General features: G+C 44.4%; 1 protein-coding gene across 2 annotated transcripts in view; it reads left to right on the forward strand.

Annotated features, from left to right (window-relative positions):
- Ankrd55 (ankyrin repeat domain 55) overlaps positions 1–17,378 on the forward strand; it is a 101,828-nt gene extending 84,450 nt beyond the window's left edge. For both annotated transcript variants that reach the window (XM_048443013.3, XM_048443014.3), the window contains exons 10-12: positions 222–886; positions 14,619–14,711; positions 16,835–17,378. In XM_048443013.3, coding sequence (XP_048298970.1) covers positions 222–886; positions 14,619–14,711; positions 16,835–16,956 — 880 coding nt within the window. In that variant the 3' untranslated portion in view covers positions 16,957–17,378. The remainder of the gene's footprint in view (positions 1–221; positions 887–14,618; positions 14,712–16,834) is intronic.
- The last annotated feature ends 9,057 nt before the right edge of the window (positions 17,379–26,435 follow it).

Here is a 26,435-nt window from a genome sequence, read left to right on the forward strand (position 1 = left end):
CCCCATCTCAGAGAGCAGGGAGGTGTTGAGTTACCACCTGTGCAAGGAGTTAATCGAAGGTGGGTCCTTGAGCAAAACCTTGGCTTGAAGACACAAGCATCTGGGGACGAGCCCAGACAAGCTGATCAGGCAGATGGAATGGGGGTTGAGGGTGTCAGTATCTTGTTCTTTCCCGTTTCCTGTCCTTGCGTGGCATTCTTGTTCTTTTTCTGTTCCTCTAGAGCAGAACCTGCTCGGCCTCTTCCTCCCCAGAACAGTCGACCCCAAAAGAAGGAAGAACGATTCAGCGTGCTCAACCAGATCTTCTGCACAAACAAGAAAGAGGAGCAGAAAGCCCATCCGAAGGACCACAGTAAGGACAGACACAAGGAGGAGGACACCTCGGAAGTCAATGACATCATCACCACCTTTGACAGTGTCGTGGATACCAACTGCCAAGATCAGCCTGGTGATCAGGTGGCTATGGTTGTCTTTAAGAAGAGGACCTCAGAGAATTCAAAGTATCTCTTGCCAGAAAGGAAACCCCTGGCCCGGAAAGGGCTTCCACCAATCAGAACACAGAGTCTCCCACCCATCACTCTGGGCAATCACTTCCTGACAGCCTCTCATGGAGCCACTTCCCATGCTGGCCTAAGCTCCGGTCCTCAGCACACTGCCCAACGTTCTCAGAAAAGTCGAAGTGAACAGGACTTATTAAATAACAGGACTGGCTGCCAGATGTCACTAGATAACCCCTGGAAAAATGACACTAACCAAGGGTTCTCCTGCAAGGCTTGGACTGTGTCGTCTTCTGATAAGTTACTAGACAGGCTATTTGCTGGCCAGCCTGGTCACCAGGAGCTCTCTGGGCCACCTCATCTTCCTCATCTACATAATCCCTCACCAGGTAATGGCCTTACTTTCTTCTCCTCCTTCCTCAAGGCCTCCTTCATATATTGGAGTGTCTCTTGGAGAGTTCAATTAGTAACTGCCAGGTTTGTACCATGTAAGCAATGGCAATAAAATAGTAACGACAGCCACTTTTATTTCTGTCCTGGACAAAATAAAAGTTTGAGGATGTCTGGGAAGTGAAAACTTTCAGCTTTTCCACCCTCAGTATGCTGAGGTAAAAGACTGTTCTCAAAAAAAAAAAAAAAAAAAGAGGATTGTTATTTCCTCTAAGAGATTCTTTATTGGAGTTGTGTGCCGCTCTTATTCTCAGGACGCTAATTCGCTGTGCAGTCAGCTGTGTGTTTAAACCATCGTTCAGACTCTACCCAAGATCTACCCCACCGAAACCTTTGGTGAGAAAGACAGCAGTACCTCACTTGGACCTGTGTAGAAAGGTGTCTTGCTTGCACATTCATGGTTTATATCTCCCCACACAGCACAGGCCTGCATGGCTCTTCTCCCTCTCCCTCACCCAGAGCTTCCAACGTCATTCATTGTTTTGCTTAGGCTTCCAGACACACTTCACATATGTGTGTCTAGGCCTCTACTTATAAACATGCACTCCCTTTCCTCTTTTGTGTATCCCTGCTCCCAACAGTTCCGAGGATTCTCAGTTTTTCTGTTACTGTTGTTCTGCTCTCAAACTCAAACAGCCCTGTCCTGAGCTTTAAAGATCAAATAATCATAAACTCTGTATATCACCCCCTTGCAATCATTATCATACTAAAGAACTTAAATTTTGGCGGAGGATATTGGCTCACACCTTTAATCCCGGCACTCAGGAGGCAGCGGTGGGTAGATCTCTATATCAAGGACAGCCTGGCTGACATAGAGAGCTCCCGGCCAGTCAAGCCTACCTAGTGAGGCCCTTTCTCAAAAAATAATTTAAAAACCTTTACATTTTATATACATACAAACATTATATATTAAAAGATTTTAATATTCCATCATTATAAATAAAGCATCACACTAAGCCATTTAAAATAAAAGGCTGTTTGCTTTTTGAGAGGGTTAGTGTTGAACTTACTATGTAGCTAAAGACAACTTTGACTCCTCAATCTTCTGCCTTCACCCTCCACCCTGGATTATAAGTTTTTGCCATCTTGCCCAGCTCTCATTTTTATTTTTTTTAAAAAATTGATTCATATGGGATTCTGGGCCCCTCTGGGGCTGCAACAACTCTCCTGCTCTGTTCACTCACCTGGTGCCTTGATTTGTTTTTCAATAATTCAATTGCCAATACTTAAAACATGACATTTTCTATAAAAACCTAAATAAAGAGCCTAAATTTCTCTGGAGAAACTGAAGTCAATGTTCTTATGTGACAATAACTGTTCAGCTCTGAGTAACCATGGTAATCTTGGGTGCTACAGTTCCCAATACAATTCAAAATTATTTACATCACTTAATCCTTATCAATATATTTCAGGTATTTTTTTCTTGTAGTAGGTTAAAGAAGAAAATTATATATTTATTTAACCCATGTGTAGATGGAGGCTGCTCGTTTGTCCCTGGCTGCTCAAACCCAAATAAAAATCATACAGAAGCTATATTAATTGCAACACTGTTTGGCCAATAGCTTAGGCATATTCCTAGATAACTCTTCCATCTCTAATTAACCAATTTGTATTCATCTGTGTATCACCATGAGGCTGTGGCCTACTGGTAAGGTTCTGGCATCTGTCTCCTTCCGCAGCTACATGCTGTCTCTCTGACCCTGCCACCTTTTCCGCTATATCTCTTCCAGCCTGGCTATATTCTGCCCTGCCATAGCCCAAAGCAGCTTCTTTATTAACCAATGATGATAAAACATATTCACAGCATACAGAGGGGAATCCCACATCACCCATATTTCTGTTTAAATTTGAAAAGGGAAAAAAATCAAGATTTTTTTTTAAAGATATGAAAGTATCATGTTTCTGTTTGGATGTGCACTTTTTCATACTAATTTTTTTTTAATTCATTGCATTCAAGAGACAGTTTTGAATGCCATCCTCAGGAATACCATCCACTTGTTTGAGACAGGCTCTCTCATTGACCAGGGGTTTATCAAGTAAGTTAGTCTGGCTGGCAAGTAAGCCCTAGGGCTACTCCTGATTCTGCCTCCTTAGTGCTGGGATCACAAGACTACAACAGTTCTGCATGGGTTCTGGGAAACACAGATCCATGTGTTTGAAGAATACTTTACCAACTGAACCACCCTTGTGGTGGTTGGAGTAGGAATGTCCCCATAGACTCATGTGCTTGAGTGTCTGGTCACCATGCAATAGCAGCATTAGAAGGTATGTGGCCTTTTAGAGGAAGTGTGTCACTGGGGGTGGGCTTTGAAGTTTCAGATACTCACGCGGGGCCCAGTGTTATTCTCTCTTCCTGCTGCCTTTGAATCCAGGCATAGAACTCTCATCTCCTCCTCTAGCACCATGTCTGTCTGCATGCTGCCATACTTTCTGTCATGATGACAATAGGCTAAACCTCTGAACTGTAAGCCAGCCCCAATTGAATGTCTTCAAAATAAGACAAAATAAAAATAAGAGTTGCTGTGGTCATAGTGTCTCTTCACAGCAATAAAATCCTAACTAAGATACCTCTCCAGTCCCAACCATTTTATTTTATATGCAGATGCTGGGCACTTCTCCACCATTGCATATCTAGATGCATGAAGCTTTTAAAGAAGAATTGTAGTAGGAACGGCGGGCTGTGTCCCGCCACCTGGTTCCCGGCTAGCTTTATCCGAAATAATTACACGGAAACTATTCTTTTAAACATTGCTTGGCCCATTAGTTTCAGCCTCTTATTGGCTAACTCTCACATCTTGATTAACCCATTTTTAATGATCTGTGTAGCACCATGAAGTGGTGGCTTACCGGGAGGATTCTAACCTGCAGCTGTCTCGGAGAGGAGAGTCATGGCGACTGCCTGCCTCTGCTTTCTTTCTCCCATAATTCTGTTCTGTCTACTCTACCCACCTAAGGGCTGGCCTATCAAAAAGGCCAAGGCAGTCTCTTCATTAAGCAATGAAAGTAACAATAGACAGATAACCCTCCTCCATCAAAGAATGTGGACATAAATATGCCTATGTATTTCAACACAGAATAATTATGAATGTTCACATGAAAGCTATTTGCTGACACCCGAGACAACCCACTTAAGATTTGCTTTCTCCACAGAGCACTGAAATCTTTAGCTGGTGGCATGGATGATGTTTTTACACTGTTGCTGCCAAGGGGTAAAGAGGGAAGCCATGGTTATACCGCCTTTGACAAGCTGGTGTGGCTGGAGCTATAGTAAAGCCTTCCTTTTGGAGTTAGTTCTGGCCTGGCCAAGCAAATAATGCTTCCTTTTGAGAACGCTTTGAAAACATCTTGTTCTTTTTCTGTTTATTTAATGTAAGTGAGGGTTGGATTCAGCTACTTTAACAGAAAGTCAAAGTCACAGTTGGCTGCTGGGTCAACAGCATAAGGGGTTGATGTACTTATTCACGGTTGCACAGTCCTGAATGGCAGAATGCCAGAATGGCAGCACTCAGGAAGCTGTGAGGTAGGAGTAGTCTAAGTTCAAGGTCTGCTGAAACCGTGTCTCAAAAAGGGGAGGTGGGGTGTTTCACTTGCTTTCAGAACAGGCATACTATCCTCTTCAGAGTTTACCAAATTGCTGAAACCAGTGTTTGCAAACCGAAAAAGTTGATTGGTGATAGGGTCAAACCAGGAGGCAGGGACCCAAATCTCAGATCACTCCCTTTCCCAAGACCAGGATTTGAAAGAATATGGGCTATAGATGGTGGTGAAGGGCATGGGGGAAAGATAAGTGGAAGTGAGGAGACCCTTGCCTGCATCTTCTGACTTCACAGCTCTTCCAAGATGCATGTTCAGGATGGCATTGCAAGCATGATCTGAGGGTGGGATTTTGCCTTCTTACCCTAAATATTCTCTCACCAGACATCTGCACCAGCCCAAGTGAATAGTTGGTAATATCTATAAAATCACCTCAAGCCCTTGAAAAATAATCTAAGCAGCTGTTAGTCCTTGGTGACCTATACATCAAAGATGTTATGTAAGCCATGCTAGGGGAGACTAATAACACACTGCCCATCTGTGCGACCATCAGAAATGGTGGGGTTTGTTTTCATTTGTTTTTGAGACACAGCCTCTTTCTGTAGCTCTGGAATTTCCTATGTAACCTGGGTGTGCCTTTCCTGCCCCAACCTCTCAAGTCCTGGGACTATGTCCATGAGCCACCATACCCAACACAAAATTGATGGTTTTTAAAATCATGGGTGTGATGACACATGCTTTGAGCACTAGAAGGGTGGCTCAAAGCAGGAGGATCAGAAGTTCTGCTACATAGTGAGTTGAAGGCCATCTTCAGCCAGTCTGTAAACAAATCAAAAAACAGCTAGAGGTTGGGGGGGGAGACATAAAGTACAGAGAGTTGGCCAGTGTAACCGAGCCTAGGCCAGCCATGTTCCTCAGATGGTGGTGATGGTCAGTACTAGGATACTGCTCTCTCACAGAGTGTTAGAGAATTCAGTCTTGTTATTTTGAGAGTCCTACTCTTAACCATGGCTCCTGAGTCCTTGAAAGATGAGGTTTGAACTTCCAAAGATACATACCTAGAATTCTAAGGCCTCTTTTAATAAACACCCAGCAAAAGAATGTGGCCCATCTAGCAAGAACTCCGTCTTACGTTCACATACATTAGACTGAAGTAGGCATGCCCAGTCTTTTGGTGACAAGTGTGATCACCAGAGACACAGCTTCCTTCCGTCTGCATGCTTCTCAGCCTGATCCCTAGCTTCCCTTATCTAGGTCTCTCACAGTCCAATGCAGCAGCAGAAGGGAAGGGGGTAGCAAGAGGCCTCCCAGCTCAATCAGCTCCCACTCACAAGTCCTCTGCCATAAGGTTCACACTCCTGCTTGCATCTCACTGGCCAGAACTTGGGTCCCGTGTTCACACCTATCTACACAGGTTGGGAACTGTAGTCTTTATAGCTGTGTGTCTTGTTCTGAGCTCCAAATTTGATTTCTGCTGCTAAGGGATAAAAAAGAGAGTAGGCATGGGGAAGAAAACTAGTAGGCTCTGCCTAGTGTATTATTCAAATACATATATATCATTTGAACAAAAGAACACTAAATACAATTGCTTTGAGATTTGCTCAGGCCCCAGTGAAGTCCTCAGGAGGCAGAACAACAAAAAGAAGTGAAAGTTGCTAAGGGATTCTAAAGATGTGAACAGTGCTTATAGCAAAAACATTTGTTTATTCTAGCCAAAACTTATTAGCGCTAGTTATAGCTAGGAGCTTTCCAAGAAACTGAGCCATGATAATACAAATCTCCTTAGTGTCTTTTGTAGTAGAAGGCCACTTGTTCGTTCCTGGCTGCCTAGAACTGAAATAATCACACAGAAGCTATATTATTTAAATCACTGCTTGATCAATCACTTAAGCGTATTGCTAGCTAGCTCTTATATCTTTGGTTAATCCAGTTCTGTTATTTTATATTTCACCATGAGGCTCATGACCTACTGGCAAGGTTCTGGCTGGCGGCTTGTGTCTTTTTCCTCTGGTGGCTCCATGGCTTCTCCTGATTCCACCTTCTTTCTCCCAGCATTCAGTTTAGTTTTCCCCCACCTAGCTCTATTCTGCCTTATCACAGGCCAAGAAGCTCCTTTATTAATTAACCAATAAAAGCAACACATATACAGAAGGACCTCCCACACCATTTTTTCATCCATATGAAAGCTTCAAGGAGGTCACAATTGCTAGATGATTACATAACTGAACTTGAAGCCTCCTGAATGTAAGCAAGCATTCCGTCCAAACCCCAGCATAACACTGAGGGATATGAGCTAACTTTATGGATAGGCCTGAGAAACGAAATAAGGCAAATGTATTAAAGTCAAGATGCAGTCTCTGAGGGCACAGCTGACTCCAAGAATCCACTCCCTTGAATTTCATCTCACCTTCTAAATTCCTATCACATTCTTGTAGCTTGTCAGATTGTGAATCTTCAATGGAGTAGTCATTTCTCCAAAGCCCTGTCACTGCACATAGCTCCATGGAGAGCCAAGACTTCACACATGAGCCTTTGGAGGTCATTTCAATTCCCAAACCACAGCATTTCTCATCTGCAAAGTGGGAGACAATCCCTAACTCACGGGGTCACGGGTAGCTGTTAGGATTAAGTGAGTTTAAGGCGGAGAGATGACTCAGTACTTACTAGGAAAGTGTGAAAGTCTGAGCATGGATCCTTAGAAATCATGTAAAAACTAGGTATGTGTGACAGCCTTGGAAAGAAAGAAACGGGGAACCACCATGACCAGGCTACCTAGGAAAACTAACCATATCAGCTAACTCTGGGTTTGATTGAGAGACTCTGCCTCAAAGAATAAGGTAAAAGTGATCAAGTATGATTATTAACACTAATCACAAACTACCACATACATATATATATACAAGTGCCTACACATGGAATAACTAATGCCGCACACACTTGCACACACTCACTTTCCCACTCATACACACACTCACCACATGCTTACACACACACTCACATACATCCACACACAAACACACACACTATCACATGCTCTCAAATAAACTAAAGCTGCTCTCAAACACACTGAGGCTTACATTAACTATAAATGCTCAGCCAATAGCTCAGGCTTATCACTAACTAGCTCTTACATTTTAAGTTAACCCATACTCCTTATTTACACTCTGCCACATGTAAATATATAAGCATGGCACATTCATCTCCTACTCCTTCTGCATCTGGCTGGCAACTCCAGATTCTGCCCTTCCTCATCCCACACCCTTCTCAGTTAGGCTTTCCCACCTAACTTTATCCTGTTTGGCTATTGGCCAGTCACCTTATTTATTAAATCAATCTTAGCAGCATATATTCACACAATATACAGAAGGATTTTTCCACAGCAAACATACATTCATATACACTCACAAAAACACACTCCCAAATATATTCACACACACTCACACTCTTACATTCACATGCTCACACACTCATACTCTCACACCCACTCATACACACACTCACATTCTCACACACTCATTCATTCTCTCACACTTACACATATGGATGCAGACTGAGTTGGTATAAACAAAGTAATACAGTGATTAGCAGATGCTACTAGACAGATACATTTTGCTGTTGAATTAATGTTGTTTTGGTTTGGTACCTGGCCTCCAGTTTGTTTATAGATGTGAGTTAGTCCCTGTGCTAAGCACTGCATGTTAGAAATAAGCTACTAATGACATGTATTTTGAAAATAATGAGGTTTAAACCAGGTGTGATGGCATGTCTGGAGTATAGTCATATAGTCACAGCTATTCAGGAAGCTGAGGCTTCTTAATATATGCATAGGCCACATGGTGAGACCTAAGAAGGAAGGGAGGAAGGAGGGAGGGAGGGAGGGAAGGGAGGAAGAAAGGGAGGGAGGAAGAAAGGAAGGAAGGAAGGAAGGAAGGAAGGAAGGAAGGAAGGAAGGCAGGCAGGCAGGCAATTTGAGTCTGGTAGTTCATGCCTGTAGTCTCAACACTTGGGAGGAGACATGAAGATCGGTAGTTCAATATCATTCATGGCTACATAGCATATCAAAGACTGACCTGGATAAGAGAGACCATGTCTCAGCACCCCCTCTGCCCCGCCAAATAGAAAGGAAAGGGAATCAGGACAAGTGTGTCAAGTGCATGTCTTGCTCCTGTTCCACTCCGTCCCTCAGGGCTGTGCTTCCTAGGCTCCTTGCCTGCTGACTTCAAAACAGTATCAATCAGTAAGAGGCACTGAGAGAAGATGAGGAGAATGGTTCTCCATGGCAACCCTGCGTCCTGTGGGAGCTGCAGTAGGTACCATTCCCTTCAACTCCGTCCACAGATGGGGCTCAGTACTATGACTCCCACTATTGCCCCTACGCAACCCCTAGAACAATCCCTCAATCTAGGGCTTGTGCTTGGTTCCTTGGTTTTTCTTTGACTATAACAAACTGTATAAAATTCCCTCTCTTTGAAAGGCCTAGAGGGCTCTGTTCGATGAACTTTAATTAACAAAGCAAGAAATGTTGTTCTGTACTACAGTGTCAGAGGAACGTCAAAACATGGGCATTGCGACGTTTGTGTCATGAGATCCTTTCTTGTCATAATTCCCATCACCTAAAAAGCATACATAATTTGCTTAATGATATTCAAGTCAATTGATGATATATTCAGAACTTAGACCCAGTACTCCTACCCAGGGCTGTCCTAGTATTGACACCGAATTCATTGACATGCTTACCAATTCTATATCATATTTTCTTTATCAATTTTGTTGTCTCCAAATGAACTGACTTCCTTATCTTCTGAACTTTACTTTTGTGAATACCTTAACAGCATATTTGACACATTGTTTTTAGGACCACTGAATCTTTTGCCTTAAATTCAAATGGCCTGGGCCAGTGAGATGGCACAGAAGGTATAGGAGCTTGCCTCCAAGGCTGGTGACCTAAGATCAGTTCCTGGAAGCCACACAAGGTAGGAAGGAGTAGAGAACCTACTCCCACAGGCTGTCCCCTGACCTCTGCACACAGCTGTGACTCAAGGCCGGCTTGTTGGGGTAATGCATATAAATAGATAGACCTAGGTAAGTAGGTAGAGAGAGGCAGAGAGATGATGGATGGATAGATGGATGGATGATAGATAGATAGATAGATAGATAGATAGATAGATAGATAGATAGATGCATCCAAACATGTATAAATGTAATAAATTTTTGCTTAAAAATCAAAAGGGTTCACTAAAGTGGTTGAAGTCATTATTTTGGGCAGGTTGAAATTGCATGAAACTTCCAGGTTTCCATGATCAGCTTAAGTGTGGTGAAACCCTTGGATGGCTCTGTGGCGCCGGCTTTCATTGAATGATCCTTTTAGCCTAGGATCTCTCTTCTCCCCTGGCTGGGTTTAGCAACACTAATAGGAGTAGTGGATCCAGCTGTCCGAATTCTGGGTGTCTACTATCCTGTGCTTGCTCCCCAAACATTCTGCTGTACCGATGATTGTTCAGTGTTTATTGAGACCTGTCAGTGGGCAGCGTGAGGGATGAGGAAGAACACTCAACCTAATGAGCTTAATTGGCGTGCCTCAGCTTAATTCATTGCCAGCAGCGTGCAGAGAAAATGGAACAGAAAGGTCCGTGGTGTTTTCTGCTAGCTTGGTTATTTACAGACCATCACAAGAAAAGAAAGAGCTCACTTCCTTGTTTCCCTCAAGAAAGTGCTTTCTGAAGAACTTTCTAGATTATCCCAGTAACTATGCACTCTTGAGGCCTGGTAGGTCAACACCAGTGACCCCTGCATTTAAACCCAACAGTAACTTTTCCAGGACAGAAGCCAAATTCCTAACCAGGCAAACACAGCCCTCACAGTGTGGACTAGCCCATGTCTCACTCTCAGGGTAACTCCCATCTCAAAGTCCCGCCACACACCCCCCATCAGTTCCGGACTAGCTCTCAGTTCCTTGAAACCCTGCCACCTTCCCATTGCGTGACACCTTTGCCTGTATTAGTTTAGTTCCTATCTTCTTTGTGTGACAGATTCCTCCAATATTTTAAGAGGCAGCTCATTCTGAGCACAGGGGCACACACCTGCCCAGCACTGAGTTGGAGGTCAGCCTTGGTTACATTGGAGAGCCTTTTTCGGGATCTCAGGTCAAAATGCATCTACTGTTTGAAGGTCACAGTGACACCTATAATGGTGGCTCCTCCTTATGAAGCACTTTTCATCAGTGACACTGGAAGAGAGATTTTTATTCCCGTTTCCCACATTCTAGATGAAGCCCTTGAGACTCTTAGAGGTTAGCTCACCTGCCTAAGGTCTCAGAGCAGAATAGGAAGGGGCAGACATACGAGTGAGGCCTGCAGGATTCAAGAATATCTCTTCTGTAAGGCTTAGGTCTGAAATGTCCTCCAAAACCCTGTGCACAGATACGTAAAGTAACTAGTGCAATCCCCTCTTTCCACTGATGTGACTGACATGAAGTGTCACAGTACTTCCTGGGGACATCAGGATCCTGTGTGAGCACAGACTAGGTCTGGAATAAGTGAGCTCTGAACAGCACAGGTAATTGCTGATTTTATTACTTTATTGCCACCCAGGAGGTGTGTTCCCTGAAGGTTCCTAAGATACAGATTTGCTATGCTATGCACAGATCCATCCTGTCCCTCAGAACAGAGAAGGCCAGCATGCAACCTTCCAGATCCATTCTCCCACCCAGTATTTCTTTGTTGCCTATGGAGATAGGAGAACATGACTTTTAAGGTGAGATACGGGTAGTCTGGAGCCTACGTTCAGTCCTTGAACATATTTAGAATTCTCCAAGCTTCAAGGTCCTCGTTTGGCAAATGAGGAAAATAACAGTTGCCAAGGCAGAATGGGATCACGCCTACAGCAGCTGGCGCAGTCCTGACAACAGTGGGTTCCGAATAAACAGCATCCATAACCAGCTCTGGCCAGTCATATGGATTTCTTCTCATGTGTGACTCCATCGGGGGTTGAAAATATTCTTCTCAAGAATGTTTCCTCTCTAAATGATGGATCCTGGGGTTATTTAACTTTCAAGGTTAAAGGAATGAAACTTAATGGCAAAGTACCAACCACATAAACAAATCTTCATTCCGTTTCCATCATACAGCTGCTTAGGTGACTGCCATGCCTAGTAGGTGGAGTCCTGACTCATGTCCCCCTGTAGCTAATTCTAAGGATTGCTTTGTCCTAGAAGGAAGGCCTGAACCCAGTGGACTGCTGAAGGCAGATTCCTTATTAGATAGACTCCTAGGCAAAAGATAAAAGTGTGTGTGTGTGTGTGTGTGTGTGTGTGTGTGTGTGTGCGCGCGCATATATGGGGGTTGGTTTTGTTGATGGTTTGTTTTGTTTTTGCTAAGGTTGATTGAGTACTTTATCCTGTGAGCCAGTGATTCTCAACCTTCGTAATGCTGCGACCCTTTAATACAGTGCCTCATGTCATGATGACCCTTATCTGTAAAATTATTTTGTTGCTGCTTCATAACTGTAATTTTGCTGCTAGTATGAAGCATAATGTAAATATCTGATGTACAGGATATTGACCCCCATAAAGGTCATTCAGCCCCTCCCCCTTAGGAGGTTGGGAACTCCTGATGTAAGCGAGAAGCTGACCATGTATTCTTCAATTCAGCCTCAGGACATTTGAAAAGACAGATACAATTGTTTTCATCACTTTACATAGTAGGAAGATGGGGCTTAGAGAGGTTATGTCACTTGAGCAGGATCACTAGCGAGAACATGGGGAAGCAGAAAAGAAGCTAATCCTGCCTCGCATCAAAGATGGAATTCTTGTTTGCCATTTTACTCCATTAATGTTTAAGATGGATTTCAATAACATTTTATGGACATTTTTTTTCACTTTTATTTTATTTTTTTATGTGTATGGATGTTTTGCCTGCCTGTATGCCTATGTACCAAATGTGTACCTGATGTCCACGGAGGCCGGAAGAGGCTATTGAAGCCCCTGGAATTGGAGTTACGGCCAGTTGTGAGCCACAACATGTGGTGCTGGGAATTGAACCTGGGTCCTCTGGAAAAACAGTCAGTGCTCTTTAACTGCTGCACCATCTTTCCAGCCCCTAACTTGTGTGTGTGTGTGTGTGTGTGTGTGTGTGTGTGTGTTTGAGTGTTTGCCTACATGTATGTGTATCACACATGTACAGTACCCAGAATGGCCAGAGAAGGCGCTGGACCTGGAGTTGCAAACAGTTGTGATCTGCCATGTGGGTGCTAGAAACTGAACCCTCTTCCTCAGCAAGAGCTGCAAACAATTTTTTTTGTTGTTGTTGCTATTTTTAGAGACAGGGTTTTTCTATGTAACAGCTCTAGCTGTCCTGGAACTCACTATGTAGACCAGGCTGGCTTCGAACTCACAGAGATCCACCTGCCTCTGCCTCCCTAGTGCTGGGATTAAAGGTGTGCACCCCCACTGCCCATTGTGTAAGTAGTTCTTAATGACAAATTAGCAGAATCGCTTTCATTCATAAAAGTCGCCGCTTTGCCCTGCCCTAGTGGAGAGCACAGTCCTGAAGCTCCAACTGTGGAGCCTAGAAAGGGCCAGATGGGCGCCATGTGGCTGGGTAGTGGGTTGGACACTAGGGTGTCCTTAACAGCTTGCTAAAGTGCCAACAGTATAACCGTTTCCTCCACCACCCCCCCCCCAAAAAAAGTTTCTCATACATACATTGCTTCAGTACACTAATCCCAGTGTCAAAGTTCAAGATAAGCCATTTCTTGATCAGGTATAGTGGCACATGCCTTTAATCCCAGCACTTGGGAAGGAAGAGCCAGGTAGATCTCTGGCAAATTTGAGATTAGCATGGTCTATATATCAAGTTCCAAGACAGCTAGCTATATAATAGAGACCCTGTCTCCAATGACATAAAATACAAAAAAAAAAAAAAAAAAGACGAACCATTTTCCAAGTGCATCACCCACCTTTGTAGGTGGGTCATTTTTAACTCTGACCACACTGGTGAAAACCTGGTGCTTCACTTGCAAAGATTCTGATCTAATCCATTTGGGATGTTATTTTTAAACTAAACCTAATCTTACCATTTTACCAATAAAGACTCGGGAGTCAGATGCTGGGGTGAAAACCTGCTAGCTCAGAGAGGCTGAGAAGCAACCCACTGACCTTCCTCCTTAGCCAATGTCCCAGAAAAAAATGAGGTTCTCTTCAATAGTCCCAAGCCAAAAAGGCTGCCAAACTCAAAGTCCCTCCTTCCTACTTCCTGCAGGTTTCTCTGTTTCCCTGTCTCCCTCTGACTCTCTATGGCTGCTTCCTGTCACCTAGTCGCTGGCTCCGCTTCTTGACCCATGGTTGATCTTATTTAACTAATGCAATCCCAGGGTTCACAGTATGATCAAATATCCTGCAACAGGGTGTGGCCAAGACAGCAGTAACTTTAACCTAAGCTCACCTCACGATCTGTGCAGTTGAGAAACACCGTTCTAGGAAAGTGATACCCTAGATACCGCTCCTGCTCAGAAGAGTTGCCAAGGTAGGTGATAGGGCTAATCTACATGACTGGTATTTTTCCAGCTTCAAATTTTATCAGTTTAACTCTTTAGAGCAACTTGTGCTTGCTTATGACAGTAAATGACTTCTGGATGTGGCCAGAGGGCTCTGTGGGTAAAGATGCTTTGTCACCTAGTCTCCTGACCTGAGTTCTAGCCCTGGGATAGAGGAGAAAGAATTTTTATGTGGTGGAAAGATTAGTTAGGTAGCGCATAACGCAACCCAGAGCAAAGCCAGAGGCCAAGCTTAGTAGCTCATGCCTATGATACTAGTTCTCAAAAGAATGAACTCCACACTCACATGAGTGTGTGTGTGCACACATACACACATACTAAAAATTTTTTTAAGTAAAACAAAAACCCCACCTCCCCTTCCATGACATACCCCGATGGGTGAGTAAATTTGACAAAACATTTTGTTTAATGCCTTCTCATTTAAGGCATGAGTGACGTGTAATAGGGTGTGGCCATTATTATTGCCATTGTGTCTGTTACTTTACGGGACCTTCAACAACTCTGACACCTCTCTTCTCCACTGGACTTTATGATTTGCTTTTGGTTGAGTATCAAATGATTGATCCGAATGTGTTTTGTTCCCAGGACAAACTCTGCAGCATCTCTCCCCAAACAGACCTAAATTCAGGGATCTCCCTTTCACTCGGAACAGCCTTGCACCTCTGCCGGACCAAAAATGTGAGTACTCGCATCCCCCCACCCCCACCCCCAGCGTTCTCCACAAACATAAGCATGTCTAGACAAACACAGCAGCACTTTACTTCCTTTCTATTTTTTCCAAAGAGTGCCAGGTGTCAATACTTGTGCACAGAGAACATCCCTGAAAGGTCCTTGAAATTAGTAATGCCTACTTAAAAAAGAAAATCTTTTCTCCCCTCAGGGAATTTTGTTTGAAATGCAAACACAATAGCGGAAGTTTATTTAGCTATGTATTATTTAATCTCTTTAAGAATGTACTTTCAGCTGGATCTGTTGGGGCATGGCTTTAATTCCAGCTCTCAGGAAGATCAGAAGTTCAAGTCTAGCCTTGGGTGTCTAATGATGGAATTTGAAGCCAAGCCTGTGCTACATGAGACAAGACTCAGAAAGGGAGGGAGTCCGAATGTGACTGATTTCTTTACTGTGTGAGACCTAGAAATGATTTACTTGCAGAGCAAACATTCCTAAGCAGAAAGGAAGTGCTTGGTTTGTTGGGCTTGGTTCTGCTTTGTTTGAGACACAGTCTCACTGTATAGTCCAATGTGGCCTTAAATTCTCAGTCCTCCTACTTCAGCCTCCCAGATGTAGAATTGCCAGTCTATTCCAACATGCTTAGTTTCTTTAGTCGGCTTTATTAATTTATAGTCACACTATTTTCTCTAAAACTCCTGTAATATAAAGCATACTCTCTTAGACCAGAAATCTTCAAACTGAATGAGCCTAAATATCACCTGACATGCTTATTATAGTGATCTAACACCCAGAAATTATGAGTTTATATATCTTTACATCCATGCTAGGAGGCGGGGTTTATCACTACTCCCATTAGACAGGCAAGAAAACTGAATCCAGAAAGGACTTTTCCCAGCATCACTGAGGTAGCACCTAGCACAACGGGGAACACCGCCAGAGGCCGCGCATAGGGCCCCATGACTGTAGAGGTGGTGCTCAAAAGGCTAAAGCAAGACGACAGAATGTGAGGCTAGCCTGTGCTACATAGCTGTGCATACACATACAGCCTGAGCAATAAAGATACTATCTAAAAGCAAACAAAAAGAGAATCAGCCGCCTCATGAAAGAAGTCAATTTAGTTTCTTCTTTATACACAATCCGACCCTGTTGAACACACACACATACACACACATACACACAGCCCCTCCACATTCAACTGGGAGTTAGATCGTGTTGGAACTGGTCTAACAATTCCAGACAAGCTCCTAAACCTTTCCCCTCTGTAGCTGCAGTAACAACGCGATCATGATGAGACCATCAGAGGATTAAATGAGACAACATACCTATATGCCTAAGACACTCGGCGTATTTATTTACACAAAGTGAGCAGGCAAGACGCCTTCTGTTCCCTAGGCTAGAGTCTGAATGGGGCCAACCAAGCGTTCTAGGACTCTAAGTCAAAGCAGTGAACTATGGGGTCAAGATACAATGTCACCTTTTCATAGTGATGTAAACTCAGAGCTGGAGTCCAAAGTCAGAGAGGTAGAAGTAGAGAGCCAGGATTCCTTCCTGACGGGCTGATCCTCTGCCCTTACTGATTACTGCCAAGTGGGGATTCTGAGCCGAGTCGGAGAGAAATCCCAGGCAGCACTCCCTTTCAGTCCGCTCCTTGACCTTGAATGTAGCCTGGTGAAGCCAGAGAGGCCTTCTCAGGGCGACAAGACAAAGATCTCTAATCAGTTTTGCTGAACGCAGGAAAAAAAAAAAAAATCGAACAAGCTTTCTAACAGAAACCCGAGAGCCTTTGGAGGTTTGCATGAGCACTAATGTCTCCAGGCTTGTCCAGAGCAGTGTGCCGAGCTGCTCCAGCGCCAAGTACCCTGCCAGGCACGCACAGCCAGATCACGTGGAATCCGAGCTGTCGCAATCCTGTGTTTGTGCATTTTTCAAACCCCTGATGTGTAGTAGGCCTGGTTAAATATGAACACACAGGTTTTCTCCATAGACCAGCTCTCACCAGCACAGGCTTCTTAGAATGCCTCTTCCACTCCTTGAGAAATCGCGGGGTTCTCCTGCGCCATCCCGTAGGGGCCTCTGGAAGAAGCAAATCTGTATCTTTCATTCTATCCCCTGACCCTTCTCCAACCCAGTTCTATCTGGAGAACCCCTGAGAACAAACCGAGTACTTCCTGCGATTCCAAGCCAACGGGGTCACGGCCCACCAGGTGAAGAAAGCAAGCCGTCTGCCAGTCCCACCCACGATGAAAACTGACTGGGGTCGCTCCCTGTGGAAATCTAGAAGATCTATATTTTTCAACTTCTGTGGGTGAGATTACTCTAGTTTTTGTGAGCAAAGTCTTAATTTAGTTAGATGTGTTCTACAAGCCATTCACAGTTTTATACTTCAAGATTCCTTATTTCGAATAAACACACTTCCTAAATACGCACTTAAAATCTTCGGGTGCGCAAACACTACCAAGTCTATTAATTCCTGTGAGCCCCCTACACACTGTAATTCAGAAATACATCACTGGCAGGAAGATTTAGTGTGTTTCATTCATGTTTATGGCATGTTTGTTGTTTTTTCTGGGTTGTTTAGGGGGTTGGGTTTTTTGTTTTTGCTTGTTAGATGATTTTATGTATTTTTTAAGTGTATGCTTTGCTGAATAAAAAAATATATATGAGAAAAGTAAACCCTAGGCTTGCTCTTCACATTTATTTCCGTCCTGCCTCAGCCAGACAAAGCCTAATTAAAATCCAGTACTAATTTCCTATCATAGTCACAGGGTATGGCTATAAAATGCACAATCTTCTGCAAAAATACTTTCTGATATTGTCAGCTCTTGGCTAAGACCCAGGTCACTTGACGGCATATGTGTTTTGTCTCTGTTATTTAATTATTTCCACCTTCTGTTGTTTTCAGACACATCTGATGCCCCAATAATAAGAAGGGTCATGGGAGCTTGCAGGGTGTGCTTCCTGGCCTGACTGAATTTCCCACCGTTCCTCAAATATTGCACATGTTAAGAACTCTTTTCTGTTTCAAAATAATGCTTTTTATTTTTTAATGCCTTCTAGGCCTTCCCAAAGTTGAGGCTTAGCAAAGTTCTGGAAAACTACTGTTAAGTATTTTGGAAATTCCTGGTTTTGGGGTCCCTCTGCCAATGCAATAAGCCAAATCAAGCAAAATTAATAAGATCAGGTTTAACAAACAGAGCAGAGCAAAGCAGAGCACTCCCAGGTGACTCTCAGAAGGGGGAGGAGAAGAAATCACATGGCAAGGCTAGGACCCAGGCCTTAAATACCCTGGAGGTGTGGTCTTGAGCATCTCAGTGGGAGGAGTTGCCCTTTAGGTGTTAGGAGAGGGAGCAGGGGAGCTGAGGCAGAGCTTCCCCTAAACAACTACCTCTTTCACTGAGAAGGTGGTGTAGCTGGAGGCCTTGCCTAAAGTCACCTGAGGTGACAGTCACTCCATGTTATTGCAGAGTCTGCAGAGTTTGGAACCGCGTCAAGTGTAACACTTGCTACTTTATATTAGGGTTATTCTCTCGTGAGAATAACCCTGCTGTTACGATCTGAAACCTTCGTCTCGCGGAATATTCCAGACCCAAGGTAGACCCTCAAACTTTGCCTCCCCGCCCTAGGGAGTAGAGATGTAAAGAGGGTGTTGTCAGGGGCAGGAGTGATTAGAGGTGCTGAGGGCAAACGCATCCAGTGCCCAGTCCGGGATGGCTGGGCTTGAGGCAGTGAAAGAGAAAGCAGAAGGCTCAGCCTCCTATACTGAGCTGAGTCTGAGGAACAGCAAATGCCCTATCTTACAGAGGAACCTTTTCTTTCAATTTTATTTATTTGTTTATTTTACATCCCAACCTCGGCTTTCCCCTCTCCTCTTTTCCCATTCCCCTCCGCCCGCCCCCACCCCCGCCGCCTCCCTTCCCCCTGTCCACTCCTCCTCTGTCTCTATTCAGAAAGGTGTAGGCCTCAGCGGGGATACGTGGTGTTCCCTGGGAAAGTGAAATAGAAGAGATTTCATGGGTGCACTGGGGGCAGGTGAGGACGGGAACATGAGGATCAGGTTCGGGGGATGGATGAAGGCGGAGAAAACTGAAAGAGGTGACTGGAAAGGGGGAGCTTTTCAGGGTCAAGGTGGAAACCTGGTGCTAGGGAAATTCCCAGGAATCCACAAGGATGACCCCAGCTAAGACTCCTAGCAATGGTGGATGCATAGCCTGACCTGGCCATCTCCTGTGAGCAGGTAAGACTTCCAGTAGAGGGGGATGCCAACCCAGCCACACACACAACCTTTGACCCTCAGTCTGTCTTGCCTATGGCATGTGCTGGGGTAAGGGTGGCACAGAGTTTGTAGGAGTAGCTAACCAATGACTGATCCAGCCTGAGATCCATGCCACCAGAGTGAGTCCACCCCTGACACTGCCTGGAGTGCCGGGACCCAGAGACTGGATGACCCAGAGACCTAGGAGAGAACCAAACCCAATTGGAGAAGAGAAAATGTTCACGTAATGATGCCTAACAATGTTCTGCTATACTTGGTGACCACCCCAATTGTCACCAGAGAGCCTCCGTCCAATAACTGATGGAAACAGATGCAGACCTGGACCACGCGCATGTGTGCTCTATGCGCCACCATACAGTTCATGGACCAGGCAAGGGTCTGGAGATTGAAACACACAAAGATACAGAGACACAGGTCATCCTTGATGCCAGAATGCCCCAAGAATGCCCCCCTTATTGTGTTCAGGGCCAGCTTATATAGGGATCCTTAATTAATAGTCACGCCCCAGCCAAACGTACCAGAAATCATTCCCCTGCCATTAGGAACTCCTGAGGGCCTCGTGCTCAGAGCAGCTGTAGGCACTCAGATCAGGGGAAACAAGTTGTTACAAGAAATTCAGGATCTGGGGGTTCACAGCTACCAACACAGACCCACAACTGAACATTGGGCTGAGCTCAGGGAATCCTGCTAAAGAGAGGGAGGAGGGATTGTAGGAATCAGAGGGGTCAAGGAACCTTTAAGACGTAGCTTTCAAAGGGTTTTCTTTTCCTACCGTTTTGTTTGTGGGACGCTTTTGTCCTTGAAGTCTACCTGTTTGTAAGCATCAGACTGTTAACTTGTTCAGTGTTTTACCAGGCAACGTTAGAATCCATTTTCACCCACTAGAAAAACGCCTTTCTCTATTCTACCTAGACTAGTCAGGACAGGCCAGCTTCTGCTTCAATAATAAACATCCCCAAAGTCTCCTTGGTCAAGGCATTTTGTTCCTCAGCCGCAATACAGGTCCCCTACCCATTGGCAGAGTTGGCTAGTATAGATTCCATCTCGACACGGTTTCCGTGGTGATCAAAGCTGAGGAAATGAGCTGTGAGTCACCATTTCCTCTCACGTTTCCTTTGTCAAATCAAACTGTGTGAATGTGACCAACCTCAAGTGGGGGAGAAGTACTGAAGTTCAACCTCTTTGTATCTGCAGGAAAGGGGGAATTAAAATGTTAATAAATGATCATAACAATGACCACACTAACCAAAACGAAGAGATGGAAAGAACCCCTGATTGAGTAGATGATAACAAACAAAATTTTAAATGTATTCATCTACGGGCAAAGCCATCATCACCTAACATCTGGGTTGACTTAGGCACACACATGAAGAATTTTTCAGTATTGGGCCTTTTGTTCAATTTGGCATGGGAATTTTTGTTAGCTATAAAGATGTGGGTGCTGTTACTGCCACCTCTTCAAATACAGCAGCTGCCCCTCTGCCATGAGGTACAGTTGCTTATGGCACAAGTTGGTCATCGGCTGCTCTTTAACTGACAAAACTAGAGACTGAGAACCACAGTTTGCATCTTAAATGGTTGTCGAAGGCCTGTGTGTTAAAGGCCTCATCTCTGGCTTGGTGCTATTAGGGAGTGGTAGAATCTAAAAGGGGTGGGGCTTAATAGAAACTCTTCCGGCCATTGGGAGCCTCGAAGGGACCACTTGGACCCTGGCTGTGCCCTTGTGTGCTTTGTATTCCTCATCATGGCCATGTGCCATGCACTCCCCAGCATGGTGTGCTGCCTCCTGTGGACCAAGAAGCAACAAGGACAATTGATGAGGAACCCAGACCTCCAAAACCACAAGTCAAAATAAGGCTTTCCTCCTAGAGCTGAGCCCCCAGGTATGTCAATACAGCTATGGAAAGCTTGCTCACTAACACACTGCGGATTCGCCAGGGTTGGGGTTAAATTCAGGGGTCGAGTGTCTACTCCTGCACATGAGGCCACATATTCAGTCCCCAGCATTACAGGGGGGAGATCACCAATCAGTCCTTTGCAAAAGATTCAAGCAAGCTTTTTTTCCAAAATGAATATTTCTTGTTGGATCACTTACGCTTCCCTTCATCACTAGGAATGTGTCATTTGTTTCCGTGCATAAACAGAGTGTTTCGTTTGACTTCCTCTGTCAACATCTATGATTGGCCCAGTCATTCCCCTCTCCCTCTTACAGACAGATAGTGTGAGGCAGAAAGACAAGATAAGAAACTTGCCCCCCATTACATGGCTTATAAATGACATAGCCAGGCTTACTAAGTAGGTTTCTTTTGCCCCACTGCCCACACACAGAATGCCCAAACTATCATTTTCTTGGTCCATAAATTCATTCTCATCTCACAGTGCAGTAAATCTTTCTTGACTTGTATGTAGTCTGTCCATCTGCACAGGCAAAGTAAAGCCACTGTCTCTATGGGCAGGAAGTACATATGGGAAGTCATGGTTATTTTCTCCATATTTCTTAGTTCCCTGTGGAAATCACCTGGCTTAACCCTGGTGTCACTTCTGCTAGTGAATACGTAATTCCATTGTTCTCGTCTTCTTGGAACTAAGCCAGTATAAATAGATTTCTGCAACTCCAGATTGTTTATTTTAACTCGACCAAAACACAGCTTGACACTCGTGTGATTTTAGAAAAGTCCTGTAAGTAACAGAGGGAAGACAAACATAGTCATTAATGTTGCTTTGACCTCTAGTCTTTTAAATTAGCCCATGCTTGTCTTCCAGCAAATGCTTCCTGGCACTTGGATAGTGGTCTTGAAAACAATCCCTTGGAATCCTTCACAAAAACCCCTTGGAGACATGGTTGGAATGAGGTAACTAAGAAAGAATCATATTTGACCTTAGCATAAAACATAATACCCGAGTGAACAACATTTTAGAAGGTGTATGATAACTCTTGCATAAAGAAACCTAGTCTCTTAGTACATCCAAGGGAAAAAACAACATTTAAAATCAAGCAGTTAAATTAGAATTGCATATTTTCCGGACATTAGCATGGAAATATTAATCAGTACTGGTAGATGAATGAAGGCTGCCAACAAACGTTCTGTGGGACCTTGTGGTAGAGGTTTGCCTGAGGAGGACAGAACGGCTCCACGGTGGAACTGAGGTGACATCTTTAATTGTAGATATGGAGAGAGAACAATCAGAGTATCCAGAAGAGTACAGAGCAAGACAGTAGTAGTCTGAAAATGACCAGCACACTGAACTGGACCATGGCCGGGCTGGGGGGCTGAGGGGGTGAGGGGGTAAGAGAGTCAAGAGGAGAGAGGACAAAAAGAGGAGAAAAGGGGAGAGCAAGAGTGGAAGAGAAAGGGAGCAAAGAAGACAGAGAGAAAACCAAAGGAAAGAGAACCCAGAGGATCAAAGGGCCCAGGGCCTAAATGGCAGGGTTATATAGGAATCAGAAGCTGGGAGAAGGTTAGGGTTAGGATTAGGGTTAGTTCTCTATGGGCTGGAGAGGTTTAGGGTAGGGTGGGTGGGAAGAGTTGAGAGAGTGCTCAGGTGCTGAGTGACCTAGAAGCCAGCCTCCATTACAGTTAGCCATTTGTTCTGGGTTTCTTTTGGACCTGACACCTAGCATGAAGGCTCTGGGTTAGATTCCTAGTACATGCATGCACACAAGCACACATGCACACACGCATGTGCGCGCACACACACACACACACACATCCACATATAGCCTCTCAAAGTAAATGCCCTCCATCGTGACTTCCACTCAAGTCTTTGGTTTTCTTGGGTAATTTGCCAGGTTCCAGAATATCTTTAGAAGTCAAATCTGGAAATTAGTTGAGTAAATTATATCAAAAGCTAGAGCGTTTCCAGTCAGCAGGGTATGCGCACTCAGCTGTGACTAGAGGATAAAAGGAGTTTTCACACAGATGTATGAAAAACAGGAAATGGGTTGCTGATCATTAAATCTCTAACCTAAATTTTTTATTAATGATGAAACACCTTGTAGGTGTGAGCAGTCTACAGGCCCCAAGAAAGCCATCCAGTCAGCTCAGGAGGATGAGGTACTGAAGGGAGGAAGTGGACGATTTTGAACACTGAGTTCATCTGTAAGATAGGAAGTCAGGAGCAGGGCAGAGTCATTGTAACTGACCACATACAAACAGTGGATGCAGGGACACCAGATAACCAACATCTCTAGGGGGGAATGGACAGTGGACGTCCTGAGTCCAAAGCATGAATGTGTAACCAGAGTTTTCAAGGTAAAAGCCTGGGTTCCAGGGGCACCAACAAGCAAGGTTTGGCCACTCATCCTGGTCTGCCAACTAAAGACACAAGTAACAGTGATGAGCAGAGAAGGCAAGAGAGATGAAGGGATCCAGAGATCCCCAAGTCTATTTTCAGGGCACTCTCAGGAGCTTTGGGGTTAAAGGAAGAAAGAACTGAAGGAGGAGCAAGAGGAACGAACAGTTAAGCAATCTATTCAATGTGTGGTCTCCTTAGTCATTGCCTTAGTTCAGATTCTGCAAAACGGCACAAAGAAGGAAAGACTTACTGATTGATGATGGAGAAGAGAGAAGTCCTTGCTATCTGAGAAGACAAGAGTTCTCAGGAGAAGATTATTTCTGCTCCAGGGGACAGCCTTGACCTCACAGATAACTGCCCTCATCTGGCAGGTTGTCTGTCCCCTGAAGTTTAAGTTTTCTTAAAATCAAGATCACAGGTTTATGACAGTGGATGGGACAGGTTAGGCAGGCACTCCCTGAGCAACTGACATGTAAAACAAGACTCTGCGTTGGTTTCCTGGGCCCTCAGACCTGAACAATCACACGGAAACTATATTAATTACAACACTGTTTGACCAACGGTTCAGGCATATTCCTGACTCTTATATCTTACATTAACCCATTTCTATTAATCTATGTATCATGAAGTTATGTCTTACCAGTAAGGTTCCAGCATCTTTCTCCTTCGGCAGCTACATGATGTCTGCCTGACTTCTCCTTCTTTCTCTCTGCATTCAGTTTAGTTTTCCTGCCTAGCTCTGTTCTGCCCTGCCATAGGCCAAAGCAGCTTCTTTATTAACCAATGGTAATAAAACATATTCACAGCATATATAGGGACTCCTACATCACTGGCATGCCAGCCTGCAGAGGGAAAGAACGAGATGTAGGGTTTTCTTCCCCCTACATTTAGTTCCCCTGTGGGTCTGAGTGAGAAGTCAGTACTCTTCAGCAAAGGCAGCTTCAATCAGAAGAAAGAATGAAGGACATCATTTCTATTGCCTCTATTCGTGTGATGCAATACCACCCCAAAAGCTTTTAAGATAAGCCAAGTATACACATTGAGCACTCAGACACTGATAACAAATAGACAAGTTATGAGGAACCAACCAGGTCCAGAAATGTCTCCCCTGCAATGAGTAAGTCAAGGCCTGGGCTCGGCCTTAGCAAGGGATCCACTTTCCTCGACTGGGTTCTCCCTTCCCAGCAGTCAATACATTCACACAGAAGAATTAGTGTTGGTAAAGGGAGAAACTAAAGTTCATTCCCTGCAATAATGTGCCCTCCCCAACTCTAGCAAATAAAAGCAGTAAGATACCTGTGGACAGAAGAGTGGGCTGATGAATGAGGCAAAACATTGATGATTCTTCCAGGACATCCCCACTTGGTCTCCAAGTGTTCTATTTTTATGCCTACCCATTCACATGAACACACACCTCCTTGCCATCACCAGCCAGTTCTAGGGGTTGTCATACAGACTATCAACTGCCCTGTGCTAGGGTCCCAAGAGCAGACTAAAGAGTCAGAGTCCCCCGACAACTCCCACCGTTTTGTTATCTCCCAAAACCTAATCAACAACCATGTATGCAGAGGACCTAGAGCAGACCTGTGCAGGCTCTGTGATTAAATACAAATCATTATGGGGTGTTTGCTGGAGCCAATGCTCACTAGCTAACCAGAGTTCAGGCTTAAATCCCATACTGAAGAATTTTTGTGAACTTGCTGTTGTCCATTGGTGACTTGAAATTAGTCACGGCGGAAACATTTCACCAAGACAATGGGACAATTGGGAAGTCTAATTTTCTTTACCATTTTGTTTATTTAGATAGTTCTAGATAAAACATTTTTTTAAAAAAATATTTCAGATTTATAAACACTCTAAATTAAACTACAACAATACTTTTGGAGCTAGGATCTCTCTATATAGCCCTGGATGTCCTGGGGCTCACTGACCAAGCTAGCATCATAGAGATCCACCTGCCTCAGCTTCCCAAGTGCTGGGATTTAAAGTGTGTACCAACACACCTGGCTCTTAAATACAAAATGTACAGGCTTCCCTCCGGTGAGGTTGACGATAGACAGCTGATTTTGAAGGTAAAGATAACATGCTGGGGTTCGCTGTATTAAGTAATAATACCTTATCAGACACAATTTAATTCAGCATTAGAGGAACCCATGCACTGTTGCATGTGTGAGTCAGCACTGCAGCCAGAACGGGACTTCCCCTCAAGGCTCATCACGAGTTAAACACACCTTTATGCATACTCACAGGGGACCACTGTCTCTCCCCGGTACATACCCTTCAAACCTCATAGCAGCTCCAGATCAGTTTAGTCAGTTTTCTGTTCAAGGTAAGTAGCTTGGTCTTAACACAGATGATACTTCTATGACTCATGTCAGGCAGTATTAACACCCCCACCCACTCACACTATTAACACTCAAGAAGTCAACCTATGAGCTCCTCCTCGGCTCCTCTTCTATCTAAGAAGTAAACAGAAAACCCAGCAAAGAACACAAGATGAGATGGAAAAACATATAGTGCTTTCCTCGAAGCCTATTCTTCCACAACAAAGAGAATGGCTCTGGTTTGGATACGACGTGTGTGTCCCCCAGGATGAGGCAGACAAGGTCATCAGGGTGGAGTCCTGTGGATGGGTAATGGTGACTCTGTGAGAAGAGGGAGAGATGGGCACACACGCCACACACATACACGTACACTCACACACATGCACGCACACATGTAGACACACTCCTTGTCTCCTATGGGCTGTCCCAGGACTGCCAGCGAGAGGCCACCATACGATGTGGCTTCTCTACCTTGGACACAGAACTGTGAACCAGAATAAGCTGCTTCACCTGGTCTGCAGTTGTGCTGTTGGTGGCAGAGAATGGCCTAATTCAGAGAAACAAAGATATAGATTCTTTCCACAGAAATGGATATAGACAGGTTTGAATTGCTTGGTTAGTAACCGGTATAGACAGTGACTGTTGTTACTATGAAAAAAAGTTAGTGTGTATGGCACTAACACTCAGACATCAGTCAAATGGGCAGGAAGGCTGGAGAGATCCCACTCCCATGACTCAGACCTCACCCAATGGGCAGGAAGACTGCAGAGATCCCACCACAATGACTCAGACATCACCCAATGAGCAGGAAGGCTGCAGAGATCCCACCACAATGAC

The sequence above is a fragment of the Myodes glareolus genome, chromosome 15 (assembly GCF_982192425.1).
Source record: "Myodes glareolus chromosome 15, mMyoGla1.1, whole genome shotgun sequence".
NCBI classification, from domain to species: domain Eukaryota; kingdom Metazoa; phylum Chordata; class Mammalia; order Rodentia; family Cricetidae; genus Myodes; species Myodes glareolus.